Raw genomic sequence first — 22,629 nt, forward strand, 5'->3', positions numbered from 1 at the left:
CTCTTAACGCTTTTGCTATCATTAAAAATGTACCCTATAGATTTTTGTGGCAGTTTTAACTGCCCCGATGCAAGCTACAGGAAAATATAATAGAAAGATGTAGGTAGGTATCCAAAAAAATGGACCGTTATGTTCAATATTTATATATAAATACTTCACTGTATTCCAATATTCAAAACTTTTGCCCAAGAATGCTGGACATGTTATGTGCGCGCACTAATTCGGTGAAATGAGGAATTCCATAATTGTTTTCTTTTATTTCCATACTGGAAATATATCAAAACTCGCCGCTCATGTCAGAAGTTAAGTTCCCGCCACTGCTACTTGCTTTCTTCTCTCATCGATTGTCATTTAATTCGGAGAAGGGGGCGAGAAGCCAGGGGAAGCAGCACGCTTGCATGATGCCTCGTTGAACATCTGGCTGCCCAGACTTTTGTAGTAGTCCACGATTTTTCTCAGCGCCTTCAAGCGGCTGTTCTCTCCAAACTGGTTTATCGACCCACACTCGTTGGCGTAGTCGTCGTAGTCAACGTCGTAAGCAGCGACGCCGAATGTTACGTCTTGTTCAAGATACTTCACCTTGCACAGCTGCGTTTAGAAAGTATTGGAAACGAAAACACTCATTTCCATAAGCCGGATTCCAAAGGGCTGTACGCGGAAATTTTATTTATGAAGAGAACACTAAATTAAAAAAAATTGAAATAAGGTAGGAAGCCATCGCACGCAATGCATCTGCTCCGTGAGGACGTGAGACAAAATATCCTATTGAGATTCATATGGAAGTGTTTCTCTATCCAGCTACAAAAATGTCTACTTGGCAAAACATCTTCGGCCAGGACCTTTACAGAGCCTGTAACGGCTCTTTGGAGATAATGTATAGTAGCCACGTTGACAAACTACAAAAAACTGTTAGTCTATCTCGATGTCCGTAGTAGGAGTAAGCATAGAATGCACCGCTGAGTAGGCATATCACATACTAGAACACAAGGCTCGATAGTGGCAACCTCACAGTGCCATAGTCAAGGGCATTTCGCCTTTCAACAAGCCTCTTTCATCGCCCGCCGGAGAGCTTCGTACTACGCAGCGCGACGGCGCTATTCCTTGCTTGAGGAGCTTCCGCCATGAGCGGCTTTCTTTAATTGTAAACAGTGCTGGAAATACAACGCCGCTTTTGTAGTTTTACGTGCCGCCGCACTCAGCCGCTTTTGCTTTTGGGATGGGCCATGCGCTCAGTGTTTTCCGTTGCTTCCGGTACTTGATGCGCCACCGAGCTTGTTCGCTATTCGTCCGCCATAGAGACCCGTTTGGCCACCCAGGCCGCCCTGTAACCTTCATGGGCGGTTACGAAAACCCGCCCCTGGCCACGCGTAGAGGATTTCAAGTCTTGACACAACTGACTATACTGGAGGGAGACGGCGGCGGATGAACTGTCTTCAGGTTCTTGGAAGCGGCCGCGTTTTGATGGAGGCGGAACGCGAAAGGCGCCCCTGTGCTGGGCGATGTTAGTGCACGGTAAACGTCCCCTGGCGGTCGGAATTACTCCTAAGCACTCCACTACGGCACCTCTTTCTCTCTATCTCTCTTCGTTTACTCCCAACTTCCTCCCTTCCCTTCCGGCGCGCTTCAGGTGTCCACCGATATACCGGGTGTCCCAGTTAAATGTAACGAAACTTTTAAAAAAGGCGAAGTGTCCTAGTCCGGTGAAACCGGCTGAGGGTTGTTCATAGTCGCGTGGCCTAGTCTTGAGTATTTTTTTCACTCTTCAAAGTTAATTAAGTAGTTAACTTTAATTAGCTAACTTTATATTATTGACTTCAGGAAGAAAGTGTCAACGAAAAAGTTTTAGATCGCATCGATAAACTGCTAGTAGTGCTGTTTCCGTCAAGTTACGATTTACGTAGCTTCATTTATTTGCCTTAAAAGAAAGTTATCACGTGACCAGGTGCTCGCTCACATCTCTGCCCCAATGTGACCCAAAGTCTCATTGAGGAGAGGACTTCAGAAAAAACGGATTTTATTCTTTAAGGCGCGTCTTGGGACGTTGAAGTGGCATAGTTCTCATGTGGAAGCTTTTTCTTACTGTGCGGGTTATAGTTAAAGGCCGGTAAAAAAAACTACTTTACGTAAATATTACTTTCCTGCAAATGTCTCAGTAAGCTGTTTCTCAAAGCGATCTACAACTTTTCCATTGGCACTTTGTTCCTCAAGTCAGTAATTAAAAGTTAGTTAATTAAGCTTAACTAATGAGTCAACCTTGAAGAAGGAAAAAAATACTGCAGACTAGGTCACGCGACTCTAAACTCTAATTTCGCTTCAGACGGCTTGGACACCCCGTGTTTTTTAAAAGCTTGGTTACAATTACCTGGGACACCTGGTATGTGAGACATACTGCTCCATTTCCTTTCCTCAAAAACTAATTTCTCAAATTTACCAAACAGACGGATGAAAATAAAAAGGGGCAGGGGACTATTTCGAACATTTATCGCGAGAAGCTACAAATTAGAAACACCGGGCGACAGGCAGCGCTGATGGAAAACTGATGAAAGTCTCTCGACGACGACTTAGACCCGGTGGTTGTTGAGATCCTGTTTGCGATAACGCTTTTTCTGCTGGCTGTCTACGTGACAGAAAAGGTCTGAAATTTTAGATTAGTGTGACTTCACGTATTTAATGCGTAATTCATACACAAGAATTTCGAAATTTGTAGCTAGGCTTATATATCTATTAAATATTTTATTCCATTGATATTATGTACAGGTTTGCATAATTAATGCGCGGCAAATAAGAAAGCAAATGATAACAAGCCAGCCGAAATAAATAGCAGTTTGAAGTAAACGCAACGGTACTATGTCCCGTCTACTTTAAAAGCTCAGGCCTGTGCTGCACGACAAATAAAATTACATGCAGTGGAAGACATTCCCTGTGATTTCGAGGTATTTTGCTCGGAGTTAGGTTTCTATTAAGGAAAGAGGGCGCAAGCATTTCCACGAACATATGCTTTCCACTGGTTATCAAAGGAAGAACATTTACACAATTTCTGGCCAGTATCTGTAGTTCCATCGGTGACACCGAAAAAGGTATGGAGGAGTTCTCTCTCGGGCGTGAAACTTAAATAGTCAATTTTCTTTGGTGTTATAAATAGTAAATTCTAGAAATACTGTTTCAAGTGCTATTTGACTAGTAGAACCCTGTGAGAGGCAGCTCTTTAATGCCTCAGCAATGGTGTACCCAGCACTTCAAATAGTGGATAAATTAAGAAAAACTCTAAAAGAGAAACTAGCCTTCACATTACTGGGAAAAATTCGGCGGAGTGAGTGAGAGTTCCATCAGGAAGTATTAAGACATATACTGCATGAATGATGCTATAACATGATATTCAAGACCATTTAGAAGGAGTGCAACTTAGATGGGCTGGTGGTGCAAGCATGCCATAAACAATCTGGACAGTGCCCAATGTCTTCGCAGAGAAGCTAACTGAATCTTAAGGAGGATGTGTTCACAGCTACATACTTTGGCGGCCAGTCCCTCTTCGTTGTCGTACGCGAACACAGACCGGTTTGTGCTTTCGTAAGTCAGCACGGCGTAGTGCTGGGGTTTGTACCGTAGGTTGGACTCGTAATTTCGGTCCTTGCACACCTGGAAGAAATGCATTTCAAGCTTTAAATAAGCAGCAGTAGTAGCGGTGGTACCGCAGCGTGAAGTGCGCAGGGACTTGTGCCAAACTTTTTTAAATAGTATTCTTTAAAAAAAAATTTTTGAGTACGCAACATCACCTTGCACAAGGGCCTGAGAAACACTGCTGCCAACACATGCCCTACATCAACTATTTTTTTGTTAATAGCGCAGCGTTTGCTACAATTCAGTATTGGTTTTGAGGGAGGAGAGGAGAGAGCAGCTTTACTGGCACTACAGGAGCAGTCAAATTAACGGCACAATTATTTAAATTTCTTAGGCTTTCCCCTTTCGAGAGAAATTACCACACACGTGATGCGATGCTTTTTACTTAAATGTGACGTAGTTTATGCCATTGATTATGAAAGCGCTGTTTTCTTGAGTGTGACATCTTTTTTAATTTTTTTTTCATCCAACACTTTTTTTTTTCACTACTCATTTTTGTTCAATTCCACTATCTGCCCGAATTGCTAATAGTGTAGCGTAAGCGGACTAGCAATGAAAGATCAGAGCAGGCACAAATTCCAGAGCTGGTTGCTCTCTGGTTGAGAACTACACCTCGTTTTAAGGCGAAAGCTTTCCTGGCCTAGTCAACTCAAAGTCACTGGCACAGCAATTTGACCTTCAAGTGGAAGAGCGATGGAGGTGTGGCTGCTACGTGACGTATCTTCTCTCGATCCCGCCTTTATTACTTCCCTTTAGGCACGGTTCAGGTCTCAACCAAGATGTGAAATCTTATCGCTTCTTATTTTGCCCTTCCAGTGCTGTGTTTCCGAGCGTCGCACCGCTGTCTGAAGCTTTGTTTGCAATATAGGTTCCGAGGCCTAGTCACGCGTTCGAATACACCTTTTGCCTCGGCTCTCCATACAGGATGGAAACATCGAATGGCACCATATATATATATATATATATATATATATATATATATATATATATATATATATATATATATATATATATATTGCCACCTGGTGTTCTCAGGTGGCGCATGAAAGTGACGAGGTTAAAGTGTTCCGCGCTGGCTTTCATTGACCTGTCACCCTATCTTCCGTGACATATTTTGGTGTAGGCACTGAGTAAAGATCCCTGAAAATGTCCCATACTCCTCTGGGTACCCTGCGTTCCAATCATTCGCTAGCCGACACCCCTGTGCACTGTGCTAGCCGGAGAAACTAAGGCCTGCATCCCGAGCACGGGCATTTATAGTCTGCCAGGGCACCCACCCAGTGACCTGTCATGCAAGCTGCTGCCTACTACACCTTACAGAATCCGTCATTGCCTAAACCATTCCATGGTAGTCAACTCGAAGACTGCCTTGTCGAGTCTGAACGGGTCGCCTCATTCAACCAATTCTTATGAGGCCCCCAAGCTTCGGAACGTATTCTTTAGTCTGGAGGATGGGGCACGTACCTGGTACGAGAACCAAGAAGACTCCTTACATCATGACACGAGTTCTGCCGACACTTGCCGGAGACCGACATCAGCGCGGATTTACATCAGCAATGAACTGAACGGGCTTTGTAGTCTCGCGTTCAGATGTCGAACGAGACTGTAACCATGTACGTGGAGGACATGACCCGGCTCTTCTGGCGAGGTGACTCAGCCATGGCAGAAGCGAAGAAAGCGCGCCACCTCATGCGGGGCGTTAAACAGCAACTGCTTGTTGGCCTCGTGCGCAGTCTACCAGAGAGTGTTGCTCAGTTCTTTACGGAAGCGGTCACGTTGGAGAAGATGCTCCTGCAGGCGTTTACCACCTACTAGAGGCCGGTACTCGCCGCTTTGGCTACAGATCCGTTCCCTGCCTTCGAGGCTAACCCTGATCATCTCCGCGAGCTGATCCGCTTCGTTGTGCGCGAAGAGTTGCAGACGCTTTTCGGTGCTCCCCAGCCGACGGCCGGCTCTCTCACTAGCCTCGTCCGGGAAGAGGCTCAAGCATTTAGGCCTTCGTTCTCGTTCATTGACCCGCCGCCTTTTCCAATGAAGTACCGTCGGCCAACGTATGCTGAAGCCTTGCGACGTCCTGCGCCCTCTTCGTTTCCATCCCTCGTCGAATCAAAGCTCACTATTTTCCGCAAACCCCGACACGTACGTCTACAATCGACGACCACCCCTGCGGACGACGGACATGTGGCGTTCCCCAAATCCGAGGTGTCTATGCTTTCACTGCGGGGAACCCGTTCATCAGTATCGCCAGTGCTCATATCGACAGCTTGGGCTGCAGGAATTTCCCGTCAACATGCCCCGCCCACCATTAGGTCAACAACCCCGGGAAATCGAGGACTACGTGGCCCAGCAGCTCATGACAACAATTCCCCAGTGGCAGTCCCGACCTCAATCTCCACGCCGATCTTCGCCACAGCTCCAAAGCTCATCCTGGATGGCTCAGAGACGGTCGCCAAGAGCCCGCCGGGAACTCTAAAGAGAGCGACTTCCGGGGGTTAGGCCGCAGGCAATCAATGCAAACAAGAACCGCTGACAACGCGAGTAGCAGCCGACGGCGACTTAAAGGCAAAGACTGCAGTTCCTGAACTCGGAGATCGATTCTCGCTGGATACACCCGTGCTTCTCCACGGCTATAAGGTTAGCACATTTCTGGACACTGGCGCTGATTTCTCGATTTTAAGCGAAAAGCTGGTGGCGCTTCTTAAAAGCGTAATGACGCCATGGTCTCGGACGCAGATTCGCACGGCTGGCGGACACGTAGCAGCTCCGCTTGTGCTGCGCACGGCCAGAGTCCAAATTCGCAACTTCACATTTGTTGTCAGCTGCCGAATTCTACCCGACTGCTCTCGTGACTGCATCCTTGCCACTGATTTTCTCCGGAAGTATGGAGCTATTATCGACCTCCGAAAGCGCCCTGTCACATTTTCGACCAAACAAGCCGATGTTTACACCCAGGACCGCTCAAACCTGCTAGAGCTGTTAAACTTGTGCGTCCGTCCCTTGACGCTCGACGCTCTTGACATCAGAGCTGACCTTTCGGTGACTCAGCAGCGAGAACTACATGCCCTCCTACTCGAATGCACTACCTCTTTCTCGTCTTCGTCGAAAGTCCTACAAACGGCTCTTCTGAAGCAACGCACCAATACGCCCGACGATGCCCGCCCTATCCGCCAGCAGCTGCACCGTATTTCACCGAAGCAGCGTGAGGCAATCCAAACGCAGGTGAAGGAGATGCTTTCAGATGGAATCATTCAACCTACCAACAGTCCCTGGTCGTCACCTGTCGTGCTGGTGAAAAAAAAGGATGGGACACTGAGCTTCTGCGTTGATTGCCGAAAGCTGAACAACATCACTGAAAAAGACACGTTTACCTGCTGCCTCGTATTGATGACTCACACGACAGACTTCGTCGCGCCGAGTAATTCTCCTCAATTTACTTAAAGAGCGGGTAGTGGCAGATACAGATCGACGAGCTGGACAGCGAAAAAACGGCTTTCGTTACCCCCAATGGACTATACGAATTTAAAGTGCTGCCTTCTGGGCTATGTTCAGTGCCGGCAACTTTCAAGCGCACAGTGAATACCGTTCTCGCTGGACTCAAATGGCATACTTGATTGGTTTATTTCGATAATGTCGTCGTATTTTCCGAAACCTTTGGCGAACACCATGAACGCCTGAGGAATGTATTAGATGCCCTCCGGTCGGCCGACTTAATGCTCAAGCCCGATAAGTGCCACTTTGGGTACAAAGAGTTGAAGTTTCTCGGTCATTTTGTGAGTGTCGATGGCATTAAGCCCGATCTCGAGAAAACTGCTGCTGTCACCGATTTCCCCGTTCCTACGAGCAAGAAAACTGTGCAACGGTTTTCGGATCTGTGCGCATACTACCGCCACTTCATCGCCGCTTCATCGCTGCGCAGAGGACTGCTAACCAACCCTAATCTTGCGCACTTTGATGAAGAGGCTGACACCGAAGTCCACACCGACGCCAGCAACATCGGCCTCGGCGCCGTACTCGTCCAACACCAAGGTGGCGTGGAGAGTGTCATCGCGTATACAAACCGCACGCTCTCTCGCGCTCAAAGAAACTATTCTACCGCAGAAAAAGAACGCCTCGCGGTTGCGTTGGCAACCATGAAATTTCGTCTTCATCCCTATGGACGCCCATTCAAAGTAGTTACCGACCACCATTCTTTGTGCTGGCTGGCCAATCTTTCGCGACCCATCGGGGCGCACTAGCACGAGGGAGCCTCCACCTCCAAGAATTCGACTGCACTTTGTGCATATATCTCGACAGACGCACGAAGACAATGACGAACTCGCTCGCGCGCCTGTCGGGTTAGCCGATGAAAGCATGGAAGTGCTTTTCTTGAGTTGTCAGCGACTTAGACTTAATGACCCGACGGCGTGCTGACCCAGACCTGCGACATATCATTGGCTATCTGGAGGGCCGAGCTTCTGACACACCTCGACAATTTTCTAGAAACCTGCCGGGCTTCTGCCTACGGAATGGCATTTTGTTTAAGAAAAACTTCAGGACTGTTGACCGAGCGCACCTCCTCGTCGTTCAGGCAAACCTCCACGCCGATATCCTTTTTGCTTGTCACAATGAGCCCACCTCCGGCCACTTGGGCTTTGCCCGAACACTTGCACGCACGCGCCAGGCGTATTATTGGCCGAACCTTTCTCACGCCGTACAACGTTACGAAGCCCGCGGGTTTACTCCAACCTATTGAGAACCGCCTCGGATGGCGCATGAAAGTGACGACGTTGAAGTGTTTCGCCCTAGCTAGCTGCCGTATTCTGCCTGTCAGTTACCTGTCGCTCTATCTTCCGTGACGTTATGCATGTACTATCGGGGACAAAAGTGGTGTACACCACGCGGCGGGAGCTTAAGCAACAGAAAACTAGAAAACTGCGACATTTTGGCGAGCTAAAGCACGAAAAATTGAAACGAGCCATACGACACGTCTGCTGATAACAAAGATCACACATTGGCTGTGTCGATTCTAGAATCCGCCGGCATATGGCGTTGGAACGCAGTTTTCCGTTGCTCCGGCTCCCACCCCGTGGAGGACGGCACTTTTGTCCCCGATAGTACATCTTAGCCGCGCATCCCTGAATCTAAAGTCGTTCACAAATGCAGACACTTCCAAAGGGCGTACAAATCGCAGAAACGTCGACATCCTCTTACGATGTCCACATCAGATACTAGAGCTGCAGATCGCGCAGTTGCACTTACTAACCTCGGCGTAGCTGCCGAACGACGTTGCTGCGGGATTCAGCTCACACCGGGAGAAGAAATCCAGTGGCTCTCCCAGAGAGGTTGTCGTCCAGCGCCCCTTCATGGTAACAGAAAGCAGCGCATGGGTCGGCCCCTGTTGCTTCTTGAGCTCTCGGACAGCTTGTGGGCCAGCCGTCTGGGTGACAGAAGATGTTCAGGAGATTATATCTCAAGAGTGGTACTAGAATTTCCAGCGTATCGAGCCAGTAATTAAACAGAAATAGGCGTAGTGCACAGATGGCTTTATTAGCACAGTTATAAGGACGAGAGCATTTTATTATCAAAAATTACACCGCTAGATAAACGGATTATCAAAAGACCAAAACGTTTCATGAGAATGTGATGCAAATGAAAGCTGTTGCTTCACATTTTAGGAATTATTTGCTGTAGTATGGAAGAAACCAGAAATGGCAATAATATTTTGGTATTACAAATCACGTAGAACAATCTCAAGCAAAATCACATGGTTGAACCTTAATTATTGGCGTATCCCACCACGGCATCAGTTCTCAGAAAAAACTCTGCTGATACATTGTTACAAGAATTTTTGCTTTCGATAGTATTTGCCGAAATATACTATACTTTACGCTGTCTGCAGAGCGCCCTTTTTGGTATAGTGACGCTTCCTTAGAATTGAGTATTAAGTGCCCGTAGCTTTGGTTTAGAGATGGCGGAACAGTGCTTTGCATCTGTTCAATCAGGCGATGACTACGGCTTAATAAAAACATGGTCAGTAAACCATATGCATCTGCGCTGTAATAGCTTTTGGTGCGGAAACTCCAATGGACGCTATACCAATTGTTTCAGCGAACACTTGAAAAACTCGTAAAAACTGGGAGTTCAAAATAGCAAGAAAATCGTATTCTTGCACGTAGTTTTGTTGCCTGCCTTTCGCCTCTGCACAGTGGCAATGCTGCTACAGTGTGGTCGAAATCTTGGTTAAGATGAGGTCAAACAAATTCGCGCACACAATTTCGACTCCGCGCTTTGTGGGCGTGCGTTTGTCAGAGCGCTTTGTGGCTACCTTTTCTCGTGCACGCTGCGAAAGCTCACATTCGTAAAAGTGGGATGCAAGCTCAATTTTAGCTGCAATTTTTTACGTTTGATTTCCTGTTTGCCTCATTTAGTGACAAGAGCAGCAAAAGGGGCTCTGCAAAATTGCTGTATTATTTTAGCGAGCAATTCTGAAACACATGTCCCATCGCGTACAGTACCTGTAATGTGTATACTGGCGGCAAAAGGTTTCTGGCACACAAGGCCTGCTTTTCTATGCCATATTTTGACATTTCAATAGCTATGAACTTAGAATTATTCTAAAGTGTGATCATAATACTCCTCCGTTGTATAATACACGCAGGGTTTTTGGTTTGGGGTTGCGGAACTTATCAGGGTTCTGATATGTCATAATATTACTCCTATCTGTAAACTGAAAACAATTTGTGGTCCGGGGTTATCGTTATTCCCCTATAGATGGCTCTAAAAGCGGATCGCATTTCTTGAGAACTCTTGCCTCACCTTGTGCCTTCATTTCTCCTGAGCTCCTGCATTTATCGTACTTGGGGCGCCGCGCCCAAGCTGGTTAATGTGTCTACCAATATGATAAAGTGACCTTACGTTCCTTTACTGTCAATATGGTACAGTACAAAAATTTGTAATGACAAATATCTGTCTTACCCACAGTATTTGGCGTGGTCTTGCGCAAGCTCCTATTATGACACGAGAGCTGATCCTGTGTCTTGCTTATTTTATGAACTTAAAAGAAAGAAAATTCTCTCGATCAAACAAGGGCGAGGGGGTACTTAAGGAAATGCTGTGCTATGGTTAGAGTTTCCTTTCTGCCGTGAGGGTTTGGCAACCACAGAGAAGACTTAAGACTTCCTTTTGCAGCGAGAGCAGTGCGAGTGGCACGCGGAAAAGTTCCCGCGTCGTGTTTGTTGTCTGGAAGTGAACCCTTAACACTCCAGAAGCATCACCAATCTTCCCACCCGCACTCCAACCACCAGAAGCGACACCTTCACGTGCCCACCTTCTGGCCTGTCCTGCCAATTATTTTACATCGTGAGAGAGTATTTCATATGATTTTCCACTAAGAAGGCCATTGCCATTTGATGTTTCTCGGAAATCATCAGTGAAAGCGTACCAACACTACATTTAACATTCAACTTTTGACATTACCGGATGTGATGGCAGTGGAAAAGTACTGATGAAGAACATCATGATTGTTATTCTAGCCCACTTTCCAGCCCATAGTTCCATATCGTTAACTTATAAGAAGCTGCCCATTGCGACAACCCTGTTTACCCTCAACATTAATGCCCCACCTATTGTGCGGTGCCTCGTGAGTACCTCGTGCACGTAGGAGCTCCACTGTTGTGGCAGCTCCGTTGCAATCACTCTGTTGTCAGAACACTACTGAACAGAGAGCCTTCCAATTGATCGCATAGTGATTTTCGCAATAAAGCAAGTAACACCAATCTGACAAACAACACAGAGAGGCAGCTTCGTCTCCTGCCTTCTAAATGTGAGCTTAAGTGTTGATCCCAAGCAAAGAAGGAAAACCACGTTTTCTCTCGGTCGACTCACCAGTTTGTAAAGGTAGGTCGTCCGGTACTGAGGTGGCAAGGGTACCTCTGATAAACGCGTGGGAGGCATGACAGCGCAGTTGTCAACAGTGTTGTCGCCGAACGGGTAGTGGCCGTACACAACTATGTAGTTGGGTACAAACTGGAGTCGCCTGCAAGTAAACACAACTACTTAGGCCTGCCGCAAATATTATTTCAAGATATTTCGCATGGACATTTTAGTGACCCTCTTGACGGGCTTAAACGTGGGTATGATGGATAACTTTATCTTTAGAGGATAGCTATATATCTGAATAGAAATGATCTGCATACAAGTGCATTTTAATCATCCCGCTCTTTATCACGGAGTGACGCAAATGAGGCTTACGATGAGTTACTCCGAGTATTTAAACAGCTCTACCATTACTCTTTCCCGCTAAAAGTGCGTGCAATAAAGCGTAAAACTCGCAAACCTTGGATATCTTCTGAGTTGCGCCAAGAAATTAAAATGAAAGACAAACTGTACAAAATCTTTTTAAACACACGTTCAACAGATGACCTAAGCATTTTTAAGAAATATAGAAATAGATTAACAAAAAAGCTACGTCTCGCTCGTGCGGAATACTTCGCGACATTTCTTGAAATTAAAAATGGTCGCCACGAACTGTTGTGGTCAAGGTTGAATTTCTTACTGAGGCGTGAGCAACCACAGGCTGCCCCGCGGGCTTTAAAGCTTGATAATAAAGATGTATCCGGCAGAGAGTTGGCAGACGCCTTCAACAACTTTTTTACCACCCTTGCCCATAACACCCCGTCAAGTGATTTCAACACCTATTTTAGCTCTTACAATAGGGACACAATATTTCTGAACCCAGTTACGACAGAGGAGGTTATATCAGTCGTACAAAGCCTAAATAACAGCCATAGGTGTGACATTGACGGCATTCAAGTGAGGCCTGTCAAGCATGTTACAAGAGTTATTGCCCCTGTTCTTGCAGATATATTTAACTTATGCTTTACTACAGGCACATTTCCTAAAAAAATGCAAATAGCCAAAGTAAAGGTTTTGTATAAGAAAGGAGACCGCAACGATTTAGGAAATTATAGACCAGTATCGATACTCCCAATCTTCTCGAAAGCCTTTGAAAAAGTTCTGTATACACGGTTGTCTGATTTTATTGATAAACATGACCTTTTGTCACCTAATCAATTTGGGTTTTGTAAAAATAAATCTGCCGAGTTAGCACTACTCAAACAAAAGGAATATATACTAACACAGTTTGAAAATAAGGCCTTTGTTATTGGTGTCTTCGTGGACTTCTCGAAGGCATTCGATTTAGTAAACCACAGTGTACTCCTGAAAAACTTGGAGCGTTGTGGTATTCGTGGACTGGCTCAAATGATCCTGAAATCATATCTTTCGCATAGAAAACAGGCTGTAAGCATAGACAATGTGACATCTGAACTAAAACTTGCTACTTCTGGCGTTCCCCAGGGCAGTATATTGGGACCATTACTTTTTAATATGTACCTAAATGATATCTCCAACATTAACTCCGCCGCTAAATTTATTATCTACGCTGACGACACTAGCATCTTTTTTACTGGAAATGATCTTGATCTCCTTGTTCGGGAATGCAATGACACCTTGAGTGAATTACAAAAGTGGTCCGAATCCAGATACATGCGTATAAATGAGAAGAAAACAAAAGCTGTCATATTTCGTCCTAAAAACAAAGTACTTCCTTCCCCCATTGAGATTAAACTAAACTCGCGACGTATAGACATAGTTGAACAATTTAAATGCCTTGGAGTAGTTTTTTCTTCCAAATATGTCTTGGGAACACCACACGGACCATATTGTCACGAAACTGGCTCAAATCACCGGAGTCATAAGTCGGCTCAGATACGTCATTCCAAAAACAGTAAAGTTACTCCTCTATAATTCACTTTTCTACTCCTATTTAAACTACTGCCATCTAGTGTGGGGCACAGCTACGGTTAGCTGTCTTCAGCGTATCTACATTTTTCAGAAAAAGTTTCTTCGTCATGTTTACAATGTCCCCTGGGACTCGCCAAGCAAAGATCTCTTTCTACAAAGTGGTGTGCTAAAAATACACAACTTGTATAAATATCGCTTGAGTGTCCGGTTTAAACTCGAAACACGTAGAAATGTAAACCACATACGTAAACTTGCTGAACTACATACCCGAGATGCAAGCTACACAACAAGGTATGCGGAGACATGGATAGTCCCGACCCCACGGTTAAACTCGGGTAGAGAACGCCTGCAGTTCACTCTTCCGTCCCTGCTAAACGCGTATATATATAATAATTTTGACCTTTTCAGTTCGTCAAACAGGACTTTGCGTGCTTTGTATGCTAGCATGTAGGATTTTTGTCTTGTGTTTTTTTCTTCTTTCTCTTTTTTTTTCTTTGATGCCATTACCTGTGTCTACCCAATGTGAATATTGTGTCAATATTGTATAATGTTCTTTCGTTTTCTCTTGTACCTGCTCATTATTGTATACTTGTTATCACGCTTTGCAACTGCCTTTTGTATTAAAAGCCTTGCTGTCAAGCTGCTGCCAAGCGAACGGGGGCTGCGGCTTAGTCAAGCTGTCTCTCAGCTTTTTCTGCGCCTCCGCTGTCTGTATCTTTACAAGGCAGAAATAAAGAATTTGAATTTGAGTAGCTTTCTCATCTTTTTAAATCAGAAACACAACACAATAGCCGAAAAAATCGATCTTTTACTCAGTCATCTACGAGATGCCCGACTTAAATTTTTCATTGACTCTGTTAATAAGTCAGTGTCAAGTGCGCCCTGGCTCATAATTTTGTCATGGAATTTTTCTGTTTTCGAGTTACCTATAAACTAGTCTGTGTATTTTTTGAGCTCCAAACCTATTTCTGGTAACTTTAGCCCGAGTTCCTTCCGCTACTCGTCCACGATAGATGTCCTTTCCAAACATTTAAAAGTAATTTGATAGCTGCAACCGGCTGAGTAGTTTGTAACCAATGGAACAAAGCTTTTGTTTGTAGTTTTTTTACATACACCTGTATTTAGCACAGCCGAGCTCCTAACGGAGCTTAGGCCCACGATTATGTAGCAGCGCATGCAATCAGCAATTTTCTGTATTTTTAAGGGATATCTTAAAAGTCGAAATTTACTCCTTTTAATATAGCACACAATGCTGAGCTACACTAGGTAATTAAAAACGAAGAATTCGTGTCGAGTTCTTTCTAAGCCTTTTAGATCACTACTATCCACGGGTGCTTTTTATTGAACGTTTAAAGATTATAATTTAGGCGCTATGGTGGCTACGTGGTTATGGTGCACATATGCTGACCGGAATTACGCGGGTTAGATCCCGTCCGCGGCGGTCGAGGCCCGAGTACTATGAAACTTCAGTGATCATTAAAGAACCCCAAGTGGTAGGAATTATCCGGCGCCCCCACTACGGCGTCCCTTATGGCATGAGTCACTTTGGGACGTTAAACCCCATAAAACAAACCAAACCAAAGACTAATCATTAAAAAACTGTGAAACTTCAGCGCAGTCTGTGCCTGTGTGTCATAAAGCAAAGTGGGAGCTACCTACGTGATAGAGCTGAACTAAAAGATGGTTAATTAGCGAAAAATTAACCAGGTTTCGAAATTTTGGCTCTAAGGCAACTAATTTTATAGCGAAATTGAAGGCCATTAATTCAAAGGCCAGTGCAGTGAATAAATTTTCTGAATCAGCGCTGTGGTTAGAAAGTTAATAAATTTACACTTTGAAAACGTATTTGAGCTGGCTGATTCATATTGCGTATCGTCGCGAAAATCTCCTTAAAATATATGTTAGAAAGGCACACACTGGGCCTCTACCTGCTGCATCAGAAATGACAGGGGCGCCTGTTTTTAAATGTGCAATGCGGAAAGCCAATTCAATGAGCTTTCAATTAAAGGCAAATAATATTTCACCAGGGATATTCCCAACCGCAATGCCAATTCAAAAAAATTAGTAACTAACGATTTCTATAATGACGGCCCACAAATTGTGAGTATCACCTAGGAGCCTAAAAAAAATAATTAAGTACGTAATGGAAGTTTATTATTGGTAAATCATTGAAGCTCTACCATTTACATAACGCCCACCCTAATGGACAGTCCATACTCAGCGACGGCACCGACGTCCGGTACCTTTCGCTGTGTCGCAAAAACAAGCTCTTTAAAGATTAAACATGTTTAGTAATGTGTGTGGGTTTAATACACTTGGCAAATCCCACTTGACAAAAGCTCTTGTCTCGTCTTCACTCGTGCCTGTTTTTTCTTTGCGGTTGTGCAAAAAAAAAAAAACTTACCGAGCCATCTGAATGTCGGAGAAGTTTTAGCGCTCTTTTTTGCTCCACAGATGGTGTTGAGATATCTGTACCCGAATTTTGCATGCCATGACAGCGCGATGCTCAGATGGTAGTGAATGTCTCCATTAAAAAAATACCTCTTCTAAATGGAGGCCAAATGCTGTCGCTCGTTCCATTGTTGCTCTCTAAGTGTGACTTAAAGCCTTTTGCTCGGAAGGTCAAGGCTGGCGCATGAATTAGGGTGGTTTATAAATAACTGTTACCTACTGCCGAATATCGCTTCCGAGAACCAGCGAATGCTTATTAAGAGCTGCCAGTCTCGAGGTGATTCCGCTTTTGCCCACTAAGAAACACAAAACAATTGATTCGCCTTTCAGTTTTGAAGTGAATGGCGCGGTCATTACTGTTAGCTGTCTTTATGCTGGCATTCATCGAAATTTCTGGTAACAATGAGGTTATGTGTAATCGCCAAGGCCGGGTTGGAACCTTTCCAAACGGATGATAATCGCTGCGTTCAGGCAGCTCTTCAGTGTTCTATGTTTTCTTTACTAATCTACAACTCCCATTTCGCACTTCTATCAAGCAGTTATTTGCCTGCGCATTGCATAGTGGGCTGAATTTCAATTTCTTCAAAGATAGATGTTTCATATATCAGATTATAGCCTATTGTTATCGTGTTTACGTTACCGTTTACCATGTTACCGGACGCCGGACTTTCCGGTTAGCGCTGTGCTCGCCAGAAGACGTTTTGGTATACCGTCTCTCCTGCAAGTAATTACCGTAAGACTAAAAGGAACGACGATGATTGTAGATATGGGCAAGCTTTTATTGCAAACAAAAGTAGGAATGCATTGGAAGCATATCTATGCAGTCACATGCTGAATGTGCTATAATAATATTTTTGCCTGCATATCACGAGCATCATGGGCGCATTTGAAAAACCGCTTCTGGTTTTTTAAATGCACCTGTGATGCTAGACACCTTGGCTAGACTGGCCAGTAGGCAATTTTACTGCGCAGAACTAACTAAGCTTGCGTACGCAGTGCTCACTGCGTTGGGAACCTGTAAAAAGCGCAACTAGGACAGCTTCTGTTTGCTGAACCGCAGTGTCTGGTATATGGATCCGTGGTTTGGATGTAAACACGATGGCTGTATCTAGTGACACTAAGTTAAAGCGCGTCAACTCTGTGCTGGAGAAACTTTGTTTTCTGCACTTACTGACGAATATGGTTACAGAATTATGAGTCTATTTTTTAAACGAAGTAAACTGAAATATAGGGAAATATTGAAGGGGGATCAAATCCGAAGAACTTCAATGCTGTCGTTGCTGCTTTGGCTATGTACACAATAGAGCACTACATACACGACATTTAGTTAGGCTTAACCGCTTGAAAATTGCTGAATTATCTCAAAAACATGGGCTAGTTCCCCTTAAACCTCGACGCATGAGTGATAGTATGCGAATTAAAAGCGAATTCCTTATTTATAGCGGAAAATGGCGCCGAGGAATGCTGTGGCGATTCTGTGTTTGGTCCGAACGGGCCATGCAGTGCGCCGTCATGTTTCTTTAGGACCGACCGCAACAGCTCTTCTTTGCAACGGTATTATAGATTCCGTAATGTGCTAGCGGCCTTAAATGGGCGGGCATGCGCAGATGTCGCTAGCCGACCCAGGTAAACCGTGTCCTAAACACGGTAACGATATGCTATGCATCCCTATTAACACCATGGTTGCTTTTCCAGTTGTGATCTTTAGATCTGATTCGAGGAACTGGCAATCATATCTTCTGTGTCTCACACCACATGAAAGAAATTTCAACCATTCCGTAGTTGCTTTTGAAGCTCTTTTAAGCTTAGAGTTTTCATGTTCTCTTCAACTTTCGCGAAATGTACTCCGTCGTTTCGCTTACGCTGAACATACTATTTTTTAAAGTTGCACCTCAGCATTTGATCTCTTTGTTTCTATGGCCTGGCGGTTTGTTAATTTGTTCGTAAATTTCATTCGTTAAATTGTTCATTAATAATTACGAGGCTCTTCCCTTGCTTCGACACGAGGCCTGTGAAGAACCTTTTCTGTCTCGTTCTTGCTGGTCGCGGTGAATCAAGTCAAGTATTCAAGTCAGTCACTGGTAGATCTTCAGTTCTGGGGGCTATATCTGCCGAGGAAAGATGCATGCTCCACCAGGGTGCGGCATCTTCGAGGTATAGAGTGTAGACAGCTATGAAAGCACTAGTGTTGGACACAGGAAGTGCGCTACAACTATGAACATTCAACAAAATTCTTTCTAGAGCGCTGTTAATTCTACTACGCATTCTCTACGCGCCCCCGTCATACCTCGAGGCTATGGAAAACTACGCGACGTATCGAACTGAGCTCACTTGAACTCTTCGTCCAAGAAGTACATCCAGTGCTTGCTAGGAGCTGGCACTGCGAGAACTGTGAGCGGGCGGTTGCCTAGCGCCCTCTGGTACTGGCCAAGGTAATCCAGTTCCTGTGAAGGAGCAAAAGGGAGAAACAGGCTCTTTCCTCATTTGCAACTCATTTAATTCCACCGCGTGCTCAGAAAGCAGCCTCGCTTTTCGAGAGCAAGTCTCCTGTACGACAAAATCACGTTTATCGCAGTAAAATTGCAGCAAGTATGAAGATATAACATAGCCCCATAACATATTTTAGTTTTAATTACCGTTGTCTAAGAATTCTTGAGCATATTCACCAGAACATTACTGCTATTCAGTTGATTATTCAGTTCTCGTCATATGTGACTAACGCAGTTTAGATATTTTGCCCTCCCATCCGGAGGATAGACAACAGACCGGTTTTCTATTCCGAATCTCCGGTCGCCAGAATCGCATCTTCTTCTGGTGCCAGGAGAAGTTCAACAGTTTCAGATTCTGGAGGGCACCTGACTACGCATCTTTATTTTTATACCGATGTAGAGAAATGTATATAAATAAGTATGTAAATGATTGGGCCTTTCTTTACTTGTCATGCAGAGCCCCCGCAACGTAGATTCCACAGGAAGAGATACCTGCTGTATAGCATCACTCTATGAGGAAGATTAGGTGATCAACACTGACGCCGGCCAGGGATCATTGGAGAGGATACGCTGATATAATTGTTAATGAACACTCAGGTACCCATGCGACCCTCAACGGTACCTTGAGCCGGTACATGGCCTTCGTCATTTGGCTTCTCGACGCGGATGCGGGCGTGTCCAGTATTCCGGTGTGGTAGATGCCTTCGTGCCAAAACACCTCGAGTGGACCCGGGTTGGTTCTCCTGAGATCGGTTGCCAGCCGATCCATGTGCCTGCGCAGATTTTATGTGTCTCAACGGGAGCACACTTTGAATAAAGGGGCAAAAAAGGTAAAAAACGCTTTCTTGACAACACTATGCGTTGCGTTCTTTGTATAGCGGTATACATCCAATGACATCGTTATGCAGCCGAAACATGTGGCATGTAATTATAATGAATCGGCAGCAAATACACGCTTCCAACGATGATTTGGATACCACAGCTTGTAATGAGATCCCTAACATTACCAGAAAAAAGGCGTCATGTGTCCCGCCAGTACAAGGAATCGCATTCTTGCTTAAGGACAAAATTTCTGGCAAAATCTTTTTGGTGACGAAATGTAAAACTGCTCTTATATCCTTTGCGTATGGCGCAGAGTAGACAAAAAGCATCAAAGCCTCTTTTTCTACCACTTACAGACAAGCGTTGAGGCACACCAAGCGCATCAATCTAGGGCACGCCGTCATCGCACCCTCATCAACCTCATAACCGGCTCCTGGCAGTGTGTCTAGCTGCAGCAAGTGGCTCCGACTTTTTCCTTCGACTGCTGACCTTAAAGGGGAACTGAAGGGGTTTTAAAACACGACGAGCTTAAAGGGCTGGAATGTGTCGAAGCTACAGGTAACGCAAGCTGACTTTTTGCGCTAGCGTTGCAAATAACGCAATCGCTGAATAAAGCTGCTCCAGTGTTGCGGCTTATCTGTAGTGCACAATGGCGGGTGAAAACCCTATGATGATGTCATCTACTCTGGTGGTACATTACCAACAAAGAAAGCGTTGTTTTGGTGGCATCGCACGATGCATGGCGAGGTAAAGACGGAGGCAGCGAGATTATCAAGCGTCACACACAATGACGTCAACTTCTTGTCTCTGCACAATACTTCGCTGCTGCTAGAGTAAGTCTAAATATTGTCGGGAGCATTAGGTGATCACTTTAAATGCTAGCGCTAAACAACTTGGCATGCTCAAACTACAAGCTTGAAAAGATTGTAATCCTTGAATACGTAGATGCACTCACTCAAATGCAAATGCCACACCCAGAGTTGTCTGAGTGTATCTTGTTGCAGCCCGCATGAATGTCATGAGATCTGGTTCGAATGGCCCGCCACCGTAGAGGAGGTTCGTGCTGTTGGCGTAGACGGAGTCGTAGAAGGCGACATCGCAAAGGCCGTCGCTCGCCATCACAGCATCTGAAGTCGTCCTTCGGCCGTACGTGCAGAACAGCTTTTCCGGCCCGACGTCTGCAAACGGGCGCGTGAAATACTTCAGCCGAAGGGCGTGGGTCATGCTAAGAGTTGCATGAAACGCAAGAGTGCTAATGATGCTGTTTAATTTAATTAGGCCGAGGGCAGGTTGTCCAAAAAGCGCCGTGAAAAACTTGCCTGAAACTATCTTAAAAGCATTTTGCCCTTCTATATCGGGTTGCTTAAAGAGAACTATGGCGAAAATATAAACTTAAAGGCGGATAGCGAGCAGACGAAGTAAGGTTAAGGGTTTCTGGCGCTTAAACGTCCCAAAGTGCTATGAGGTACGCTATACAGTACGCCGTACTGAAGGGCTTTGGAAATTTCGACCACTTCGGGTACTTTAATGTGCACTGAGATCGCACAGTACACGGGCCTCTAGAATTTCTCCTCCATAGAAATTCAACCGCAGCGGCCGGGATCGCACACGCGTCTTTCGGGTCAGCCGCCGAGCGTCATATCTACTGTGCCACCTCGGCGGCTTAGACAGTATGTGTCATACTTAAGCAGTCCAGGTTAATCTCAATGAACTGGGTTATCTAACCAGCATTTGCATCCCACTCCACACTGGTGCCATTTTAATTCGCGGCTGTCGAAAAGCGGTCACGAAACCCGGCATTCGATCGGGGCCCCTTCTGACCTGCCGAACGACTTTCACAGAGAGCAACTGAGCCGCATCGTTAAGCCAAAGGTGGCAGGCACTGTACGCAAGGATAATTGGGTGTTACACTCACTTTTCAAAGGCGTAACATCCGTTGTGTCAGTACCGGCAGTGACGGCTACGCGGACCTGGACACTTCCGCGGTAGACGACTTGCGGATACCTCTTGTACGCGGTGCTGTCATCCTCCGTCGTTGAAGGGTCCGGGGAAGCTGCGTGGCCGTGCGTGGAAGTTTCCACCCAGTGCCTATGCAACGGCCGCCGCGGTGGCTCAGCGGTTATGGTGCTCGGCTGCTGACCCAAAAGACGTGGGTTCGATCCAGGCCGCGGCGGCTAGAATTTTTTTGGGGGAGAAATTCTAGAGGACCGTGTACTGTTCGTTGTCAGTGCACGTTAAAGAACCCCAGGTGGTCGAAATTTCCGGAGCCCTCCACTACGGCGTCTCTCATAGCCTTAGTCGCTTTGGGACGTTAAACCCCATAAACCAACCAACCAGCCTATGCAACGCTCCGAACTGTAGATGCTTAAACTAACCGTGAAATAAACCGGCAAATGATGCCTCTACCATCATCATGATAATCAACACAATCAGCCGAATTACGTCCACTGCAGAAGAAATGCCTCTCTTATATATACATTCTATTCGTCCTGTGTTGTGCAACTGCATGCCAACTTCCTTATACCCCCCTCCCGTGAGCAGTGTTCCGCCCCGTGTTACGCTTGCAGTCGCCTTCCATACAGTCCTTTACTTAAGAGTGCGTCGGTCATCTTGAACTCGCATTACATGTCGTGCCCGTGTCTGTTACTTCTTACAAACAATATGCCAGGCTCCAATAATCTTGACAAATGCTTCGAGTTTGCGCTGCTGCTACGAAGTTCTAGATTGCATTGAACATCAAATAATACAGATATTTTTAATCTTTGGCAAACCCCCAAAATTTCTGATGATCGTCAAACAAATTGGTGTAAAAGGATAAAGCCCTTTGAAAGTCACATTTTGCAACCCGTAGGAAGAGTAGCCCATAGACGTGAACTTCACGTCCACCATCTGACCGTACTTTGTAGTTCCGTCGTTCTAAGTTACAGATGAAAATATTTTCGTCGATCTGCTCGGCGCTTGGTACTTAGGGCTGACAAATGGTGCTCATTGGCGATGTCCACAAAAGCTGGGTGAAGGTGAGATCAGCGTATGTCTCTTATAAGAAGTCCCTTTATTAGAATTATACAACCTGACAAGGTGTAATCGGTGTAATCCACGGTAAGATATCAGTAGATGTTCGGCGCCTGTTTTTATGAATCGAGGACATAAATATAACGGTATATTTTGTCAACTGAATATTCAGTGGAAAGTGGATTCAAGCGACGGCTGTCCTGTGCAAACGGTGGCAGCCGGCGTTGTAGGCGCTAGCGGGAAATTATAATGGCTTTTATGGCTTGCGTTAGAATACAAGACCTAGTAGCACCCTGGCGTGTAATGGTTTGCCTGTAGTGTGCCAGCACTGCTTTCAGGAAGTTGCGAATTGAGGTGTAGTTTGGTTTATGAGGGCTTAATAACGTCCCAAAGCGACTCAAGCTATCAGGGGCGCATTAGTGAAGGGCTCCAATTCAGTTTTCAATTAAGGCGC

General features: G+C 45.4%; 1 protein-coding gene across 1 annotated transcript; it reads right to left on the bottom strand.

Moving 5' to 3' along the window:
• Positions 1-351: 351 nt before the first annotated feature.
• LOC149346564 (uncharacterized) lies at positions 352-21,189 on the bottom strand. The gene is made up of 8 exons (XM_089541376.1): positions 21,079-21,189; positions 20,119-20,341; positions 18,964-19,114; positions 18,184-18,296; positions 11,482-11,632; positions 8,861-9,034; positions 3,511-3,636; positions 352-588 (listed from the first exon to the last, which is right to left on the bottom strand). The coding sequence occupies exons 2-8, from the start codon at positions 20,280-20,282 to the stop codon at positions 352-354; spliced, it is 1,116 nt and encodes a 371-aa protein (XP_089397502.1). The 5' UTR covers positions 20,283-20,341; positions 21,079-21,189.
• Between the last annotated feature and the right edge of the window lie 1,440 nt (positions 21,190-22,629).

Source organism: Amblyomma mixtum, chromosome 4 (genome assembly GCF_055824585.1).
Source record: "Amblyomma mixtum isolate Tamu chromosome 4, ASM5582458v1, whole genome shotgun sequence".
NCBI classification, from domain to species: domain Eukaryota; kingdom Metazoa; phylum Arthropoda; class Arachnida; order Ixodida; family Ixodidae; genus Amblyomma; species Amblyomma mixtum.

What these genes read in the sequence shown, in the direction of transcription:
- LOC149346564 (XM_089541376.1), bottom strand. Translation starts at nt 20,282, where the DNA reads ATGGCGAGCGACGGCCTTTGCGATGTCGCCTTCTACGACTCCGTCTAC. An exon ending in GGTGTGGCATTTGCATTTGA is followed by an intron (nt 19,115 to 20,118) that starts GTGAGTGCATCT and finishes AAATCTGCGCAG; the next exon opens with GCACATGGATCGGCTGGCAA. An exon ending in CGACCTACCTTTACAAACTG is followed by an intron (nt 9,035 to 11,481) that starts GTGAGTCGACCG and finishes TCTGTCACCCAG; the next exon opens with ACGGCTGGCCCACAAGCTGT.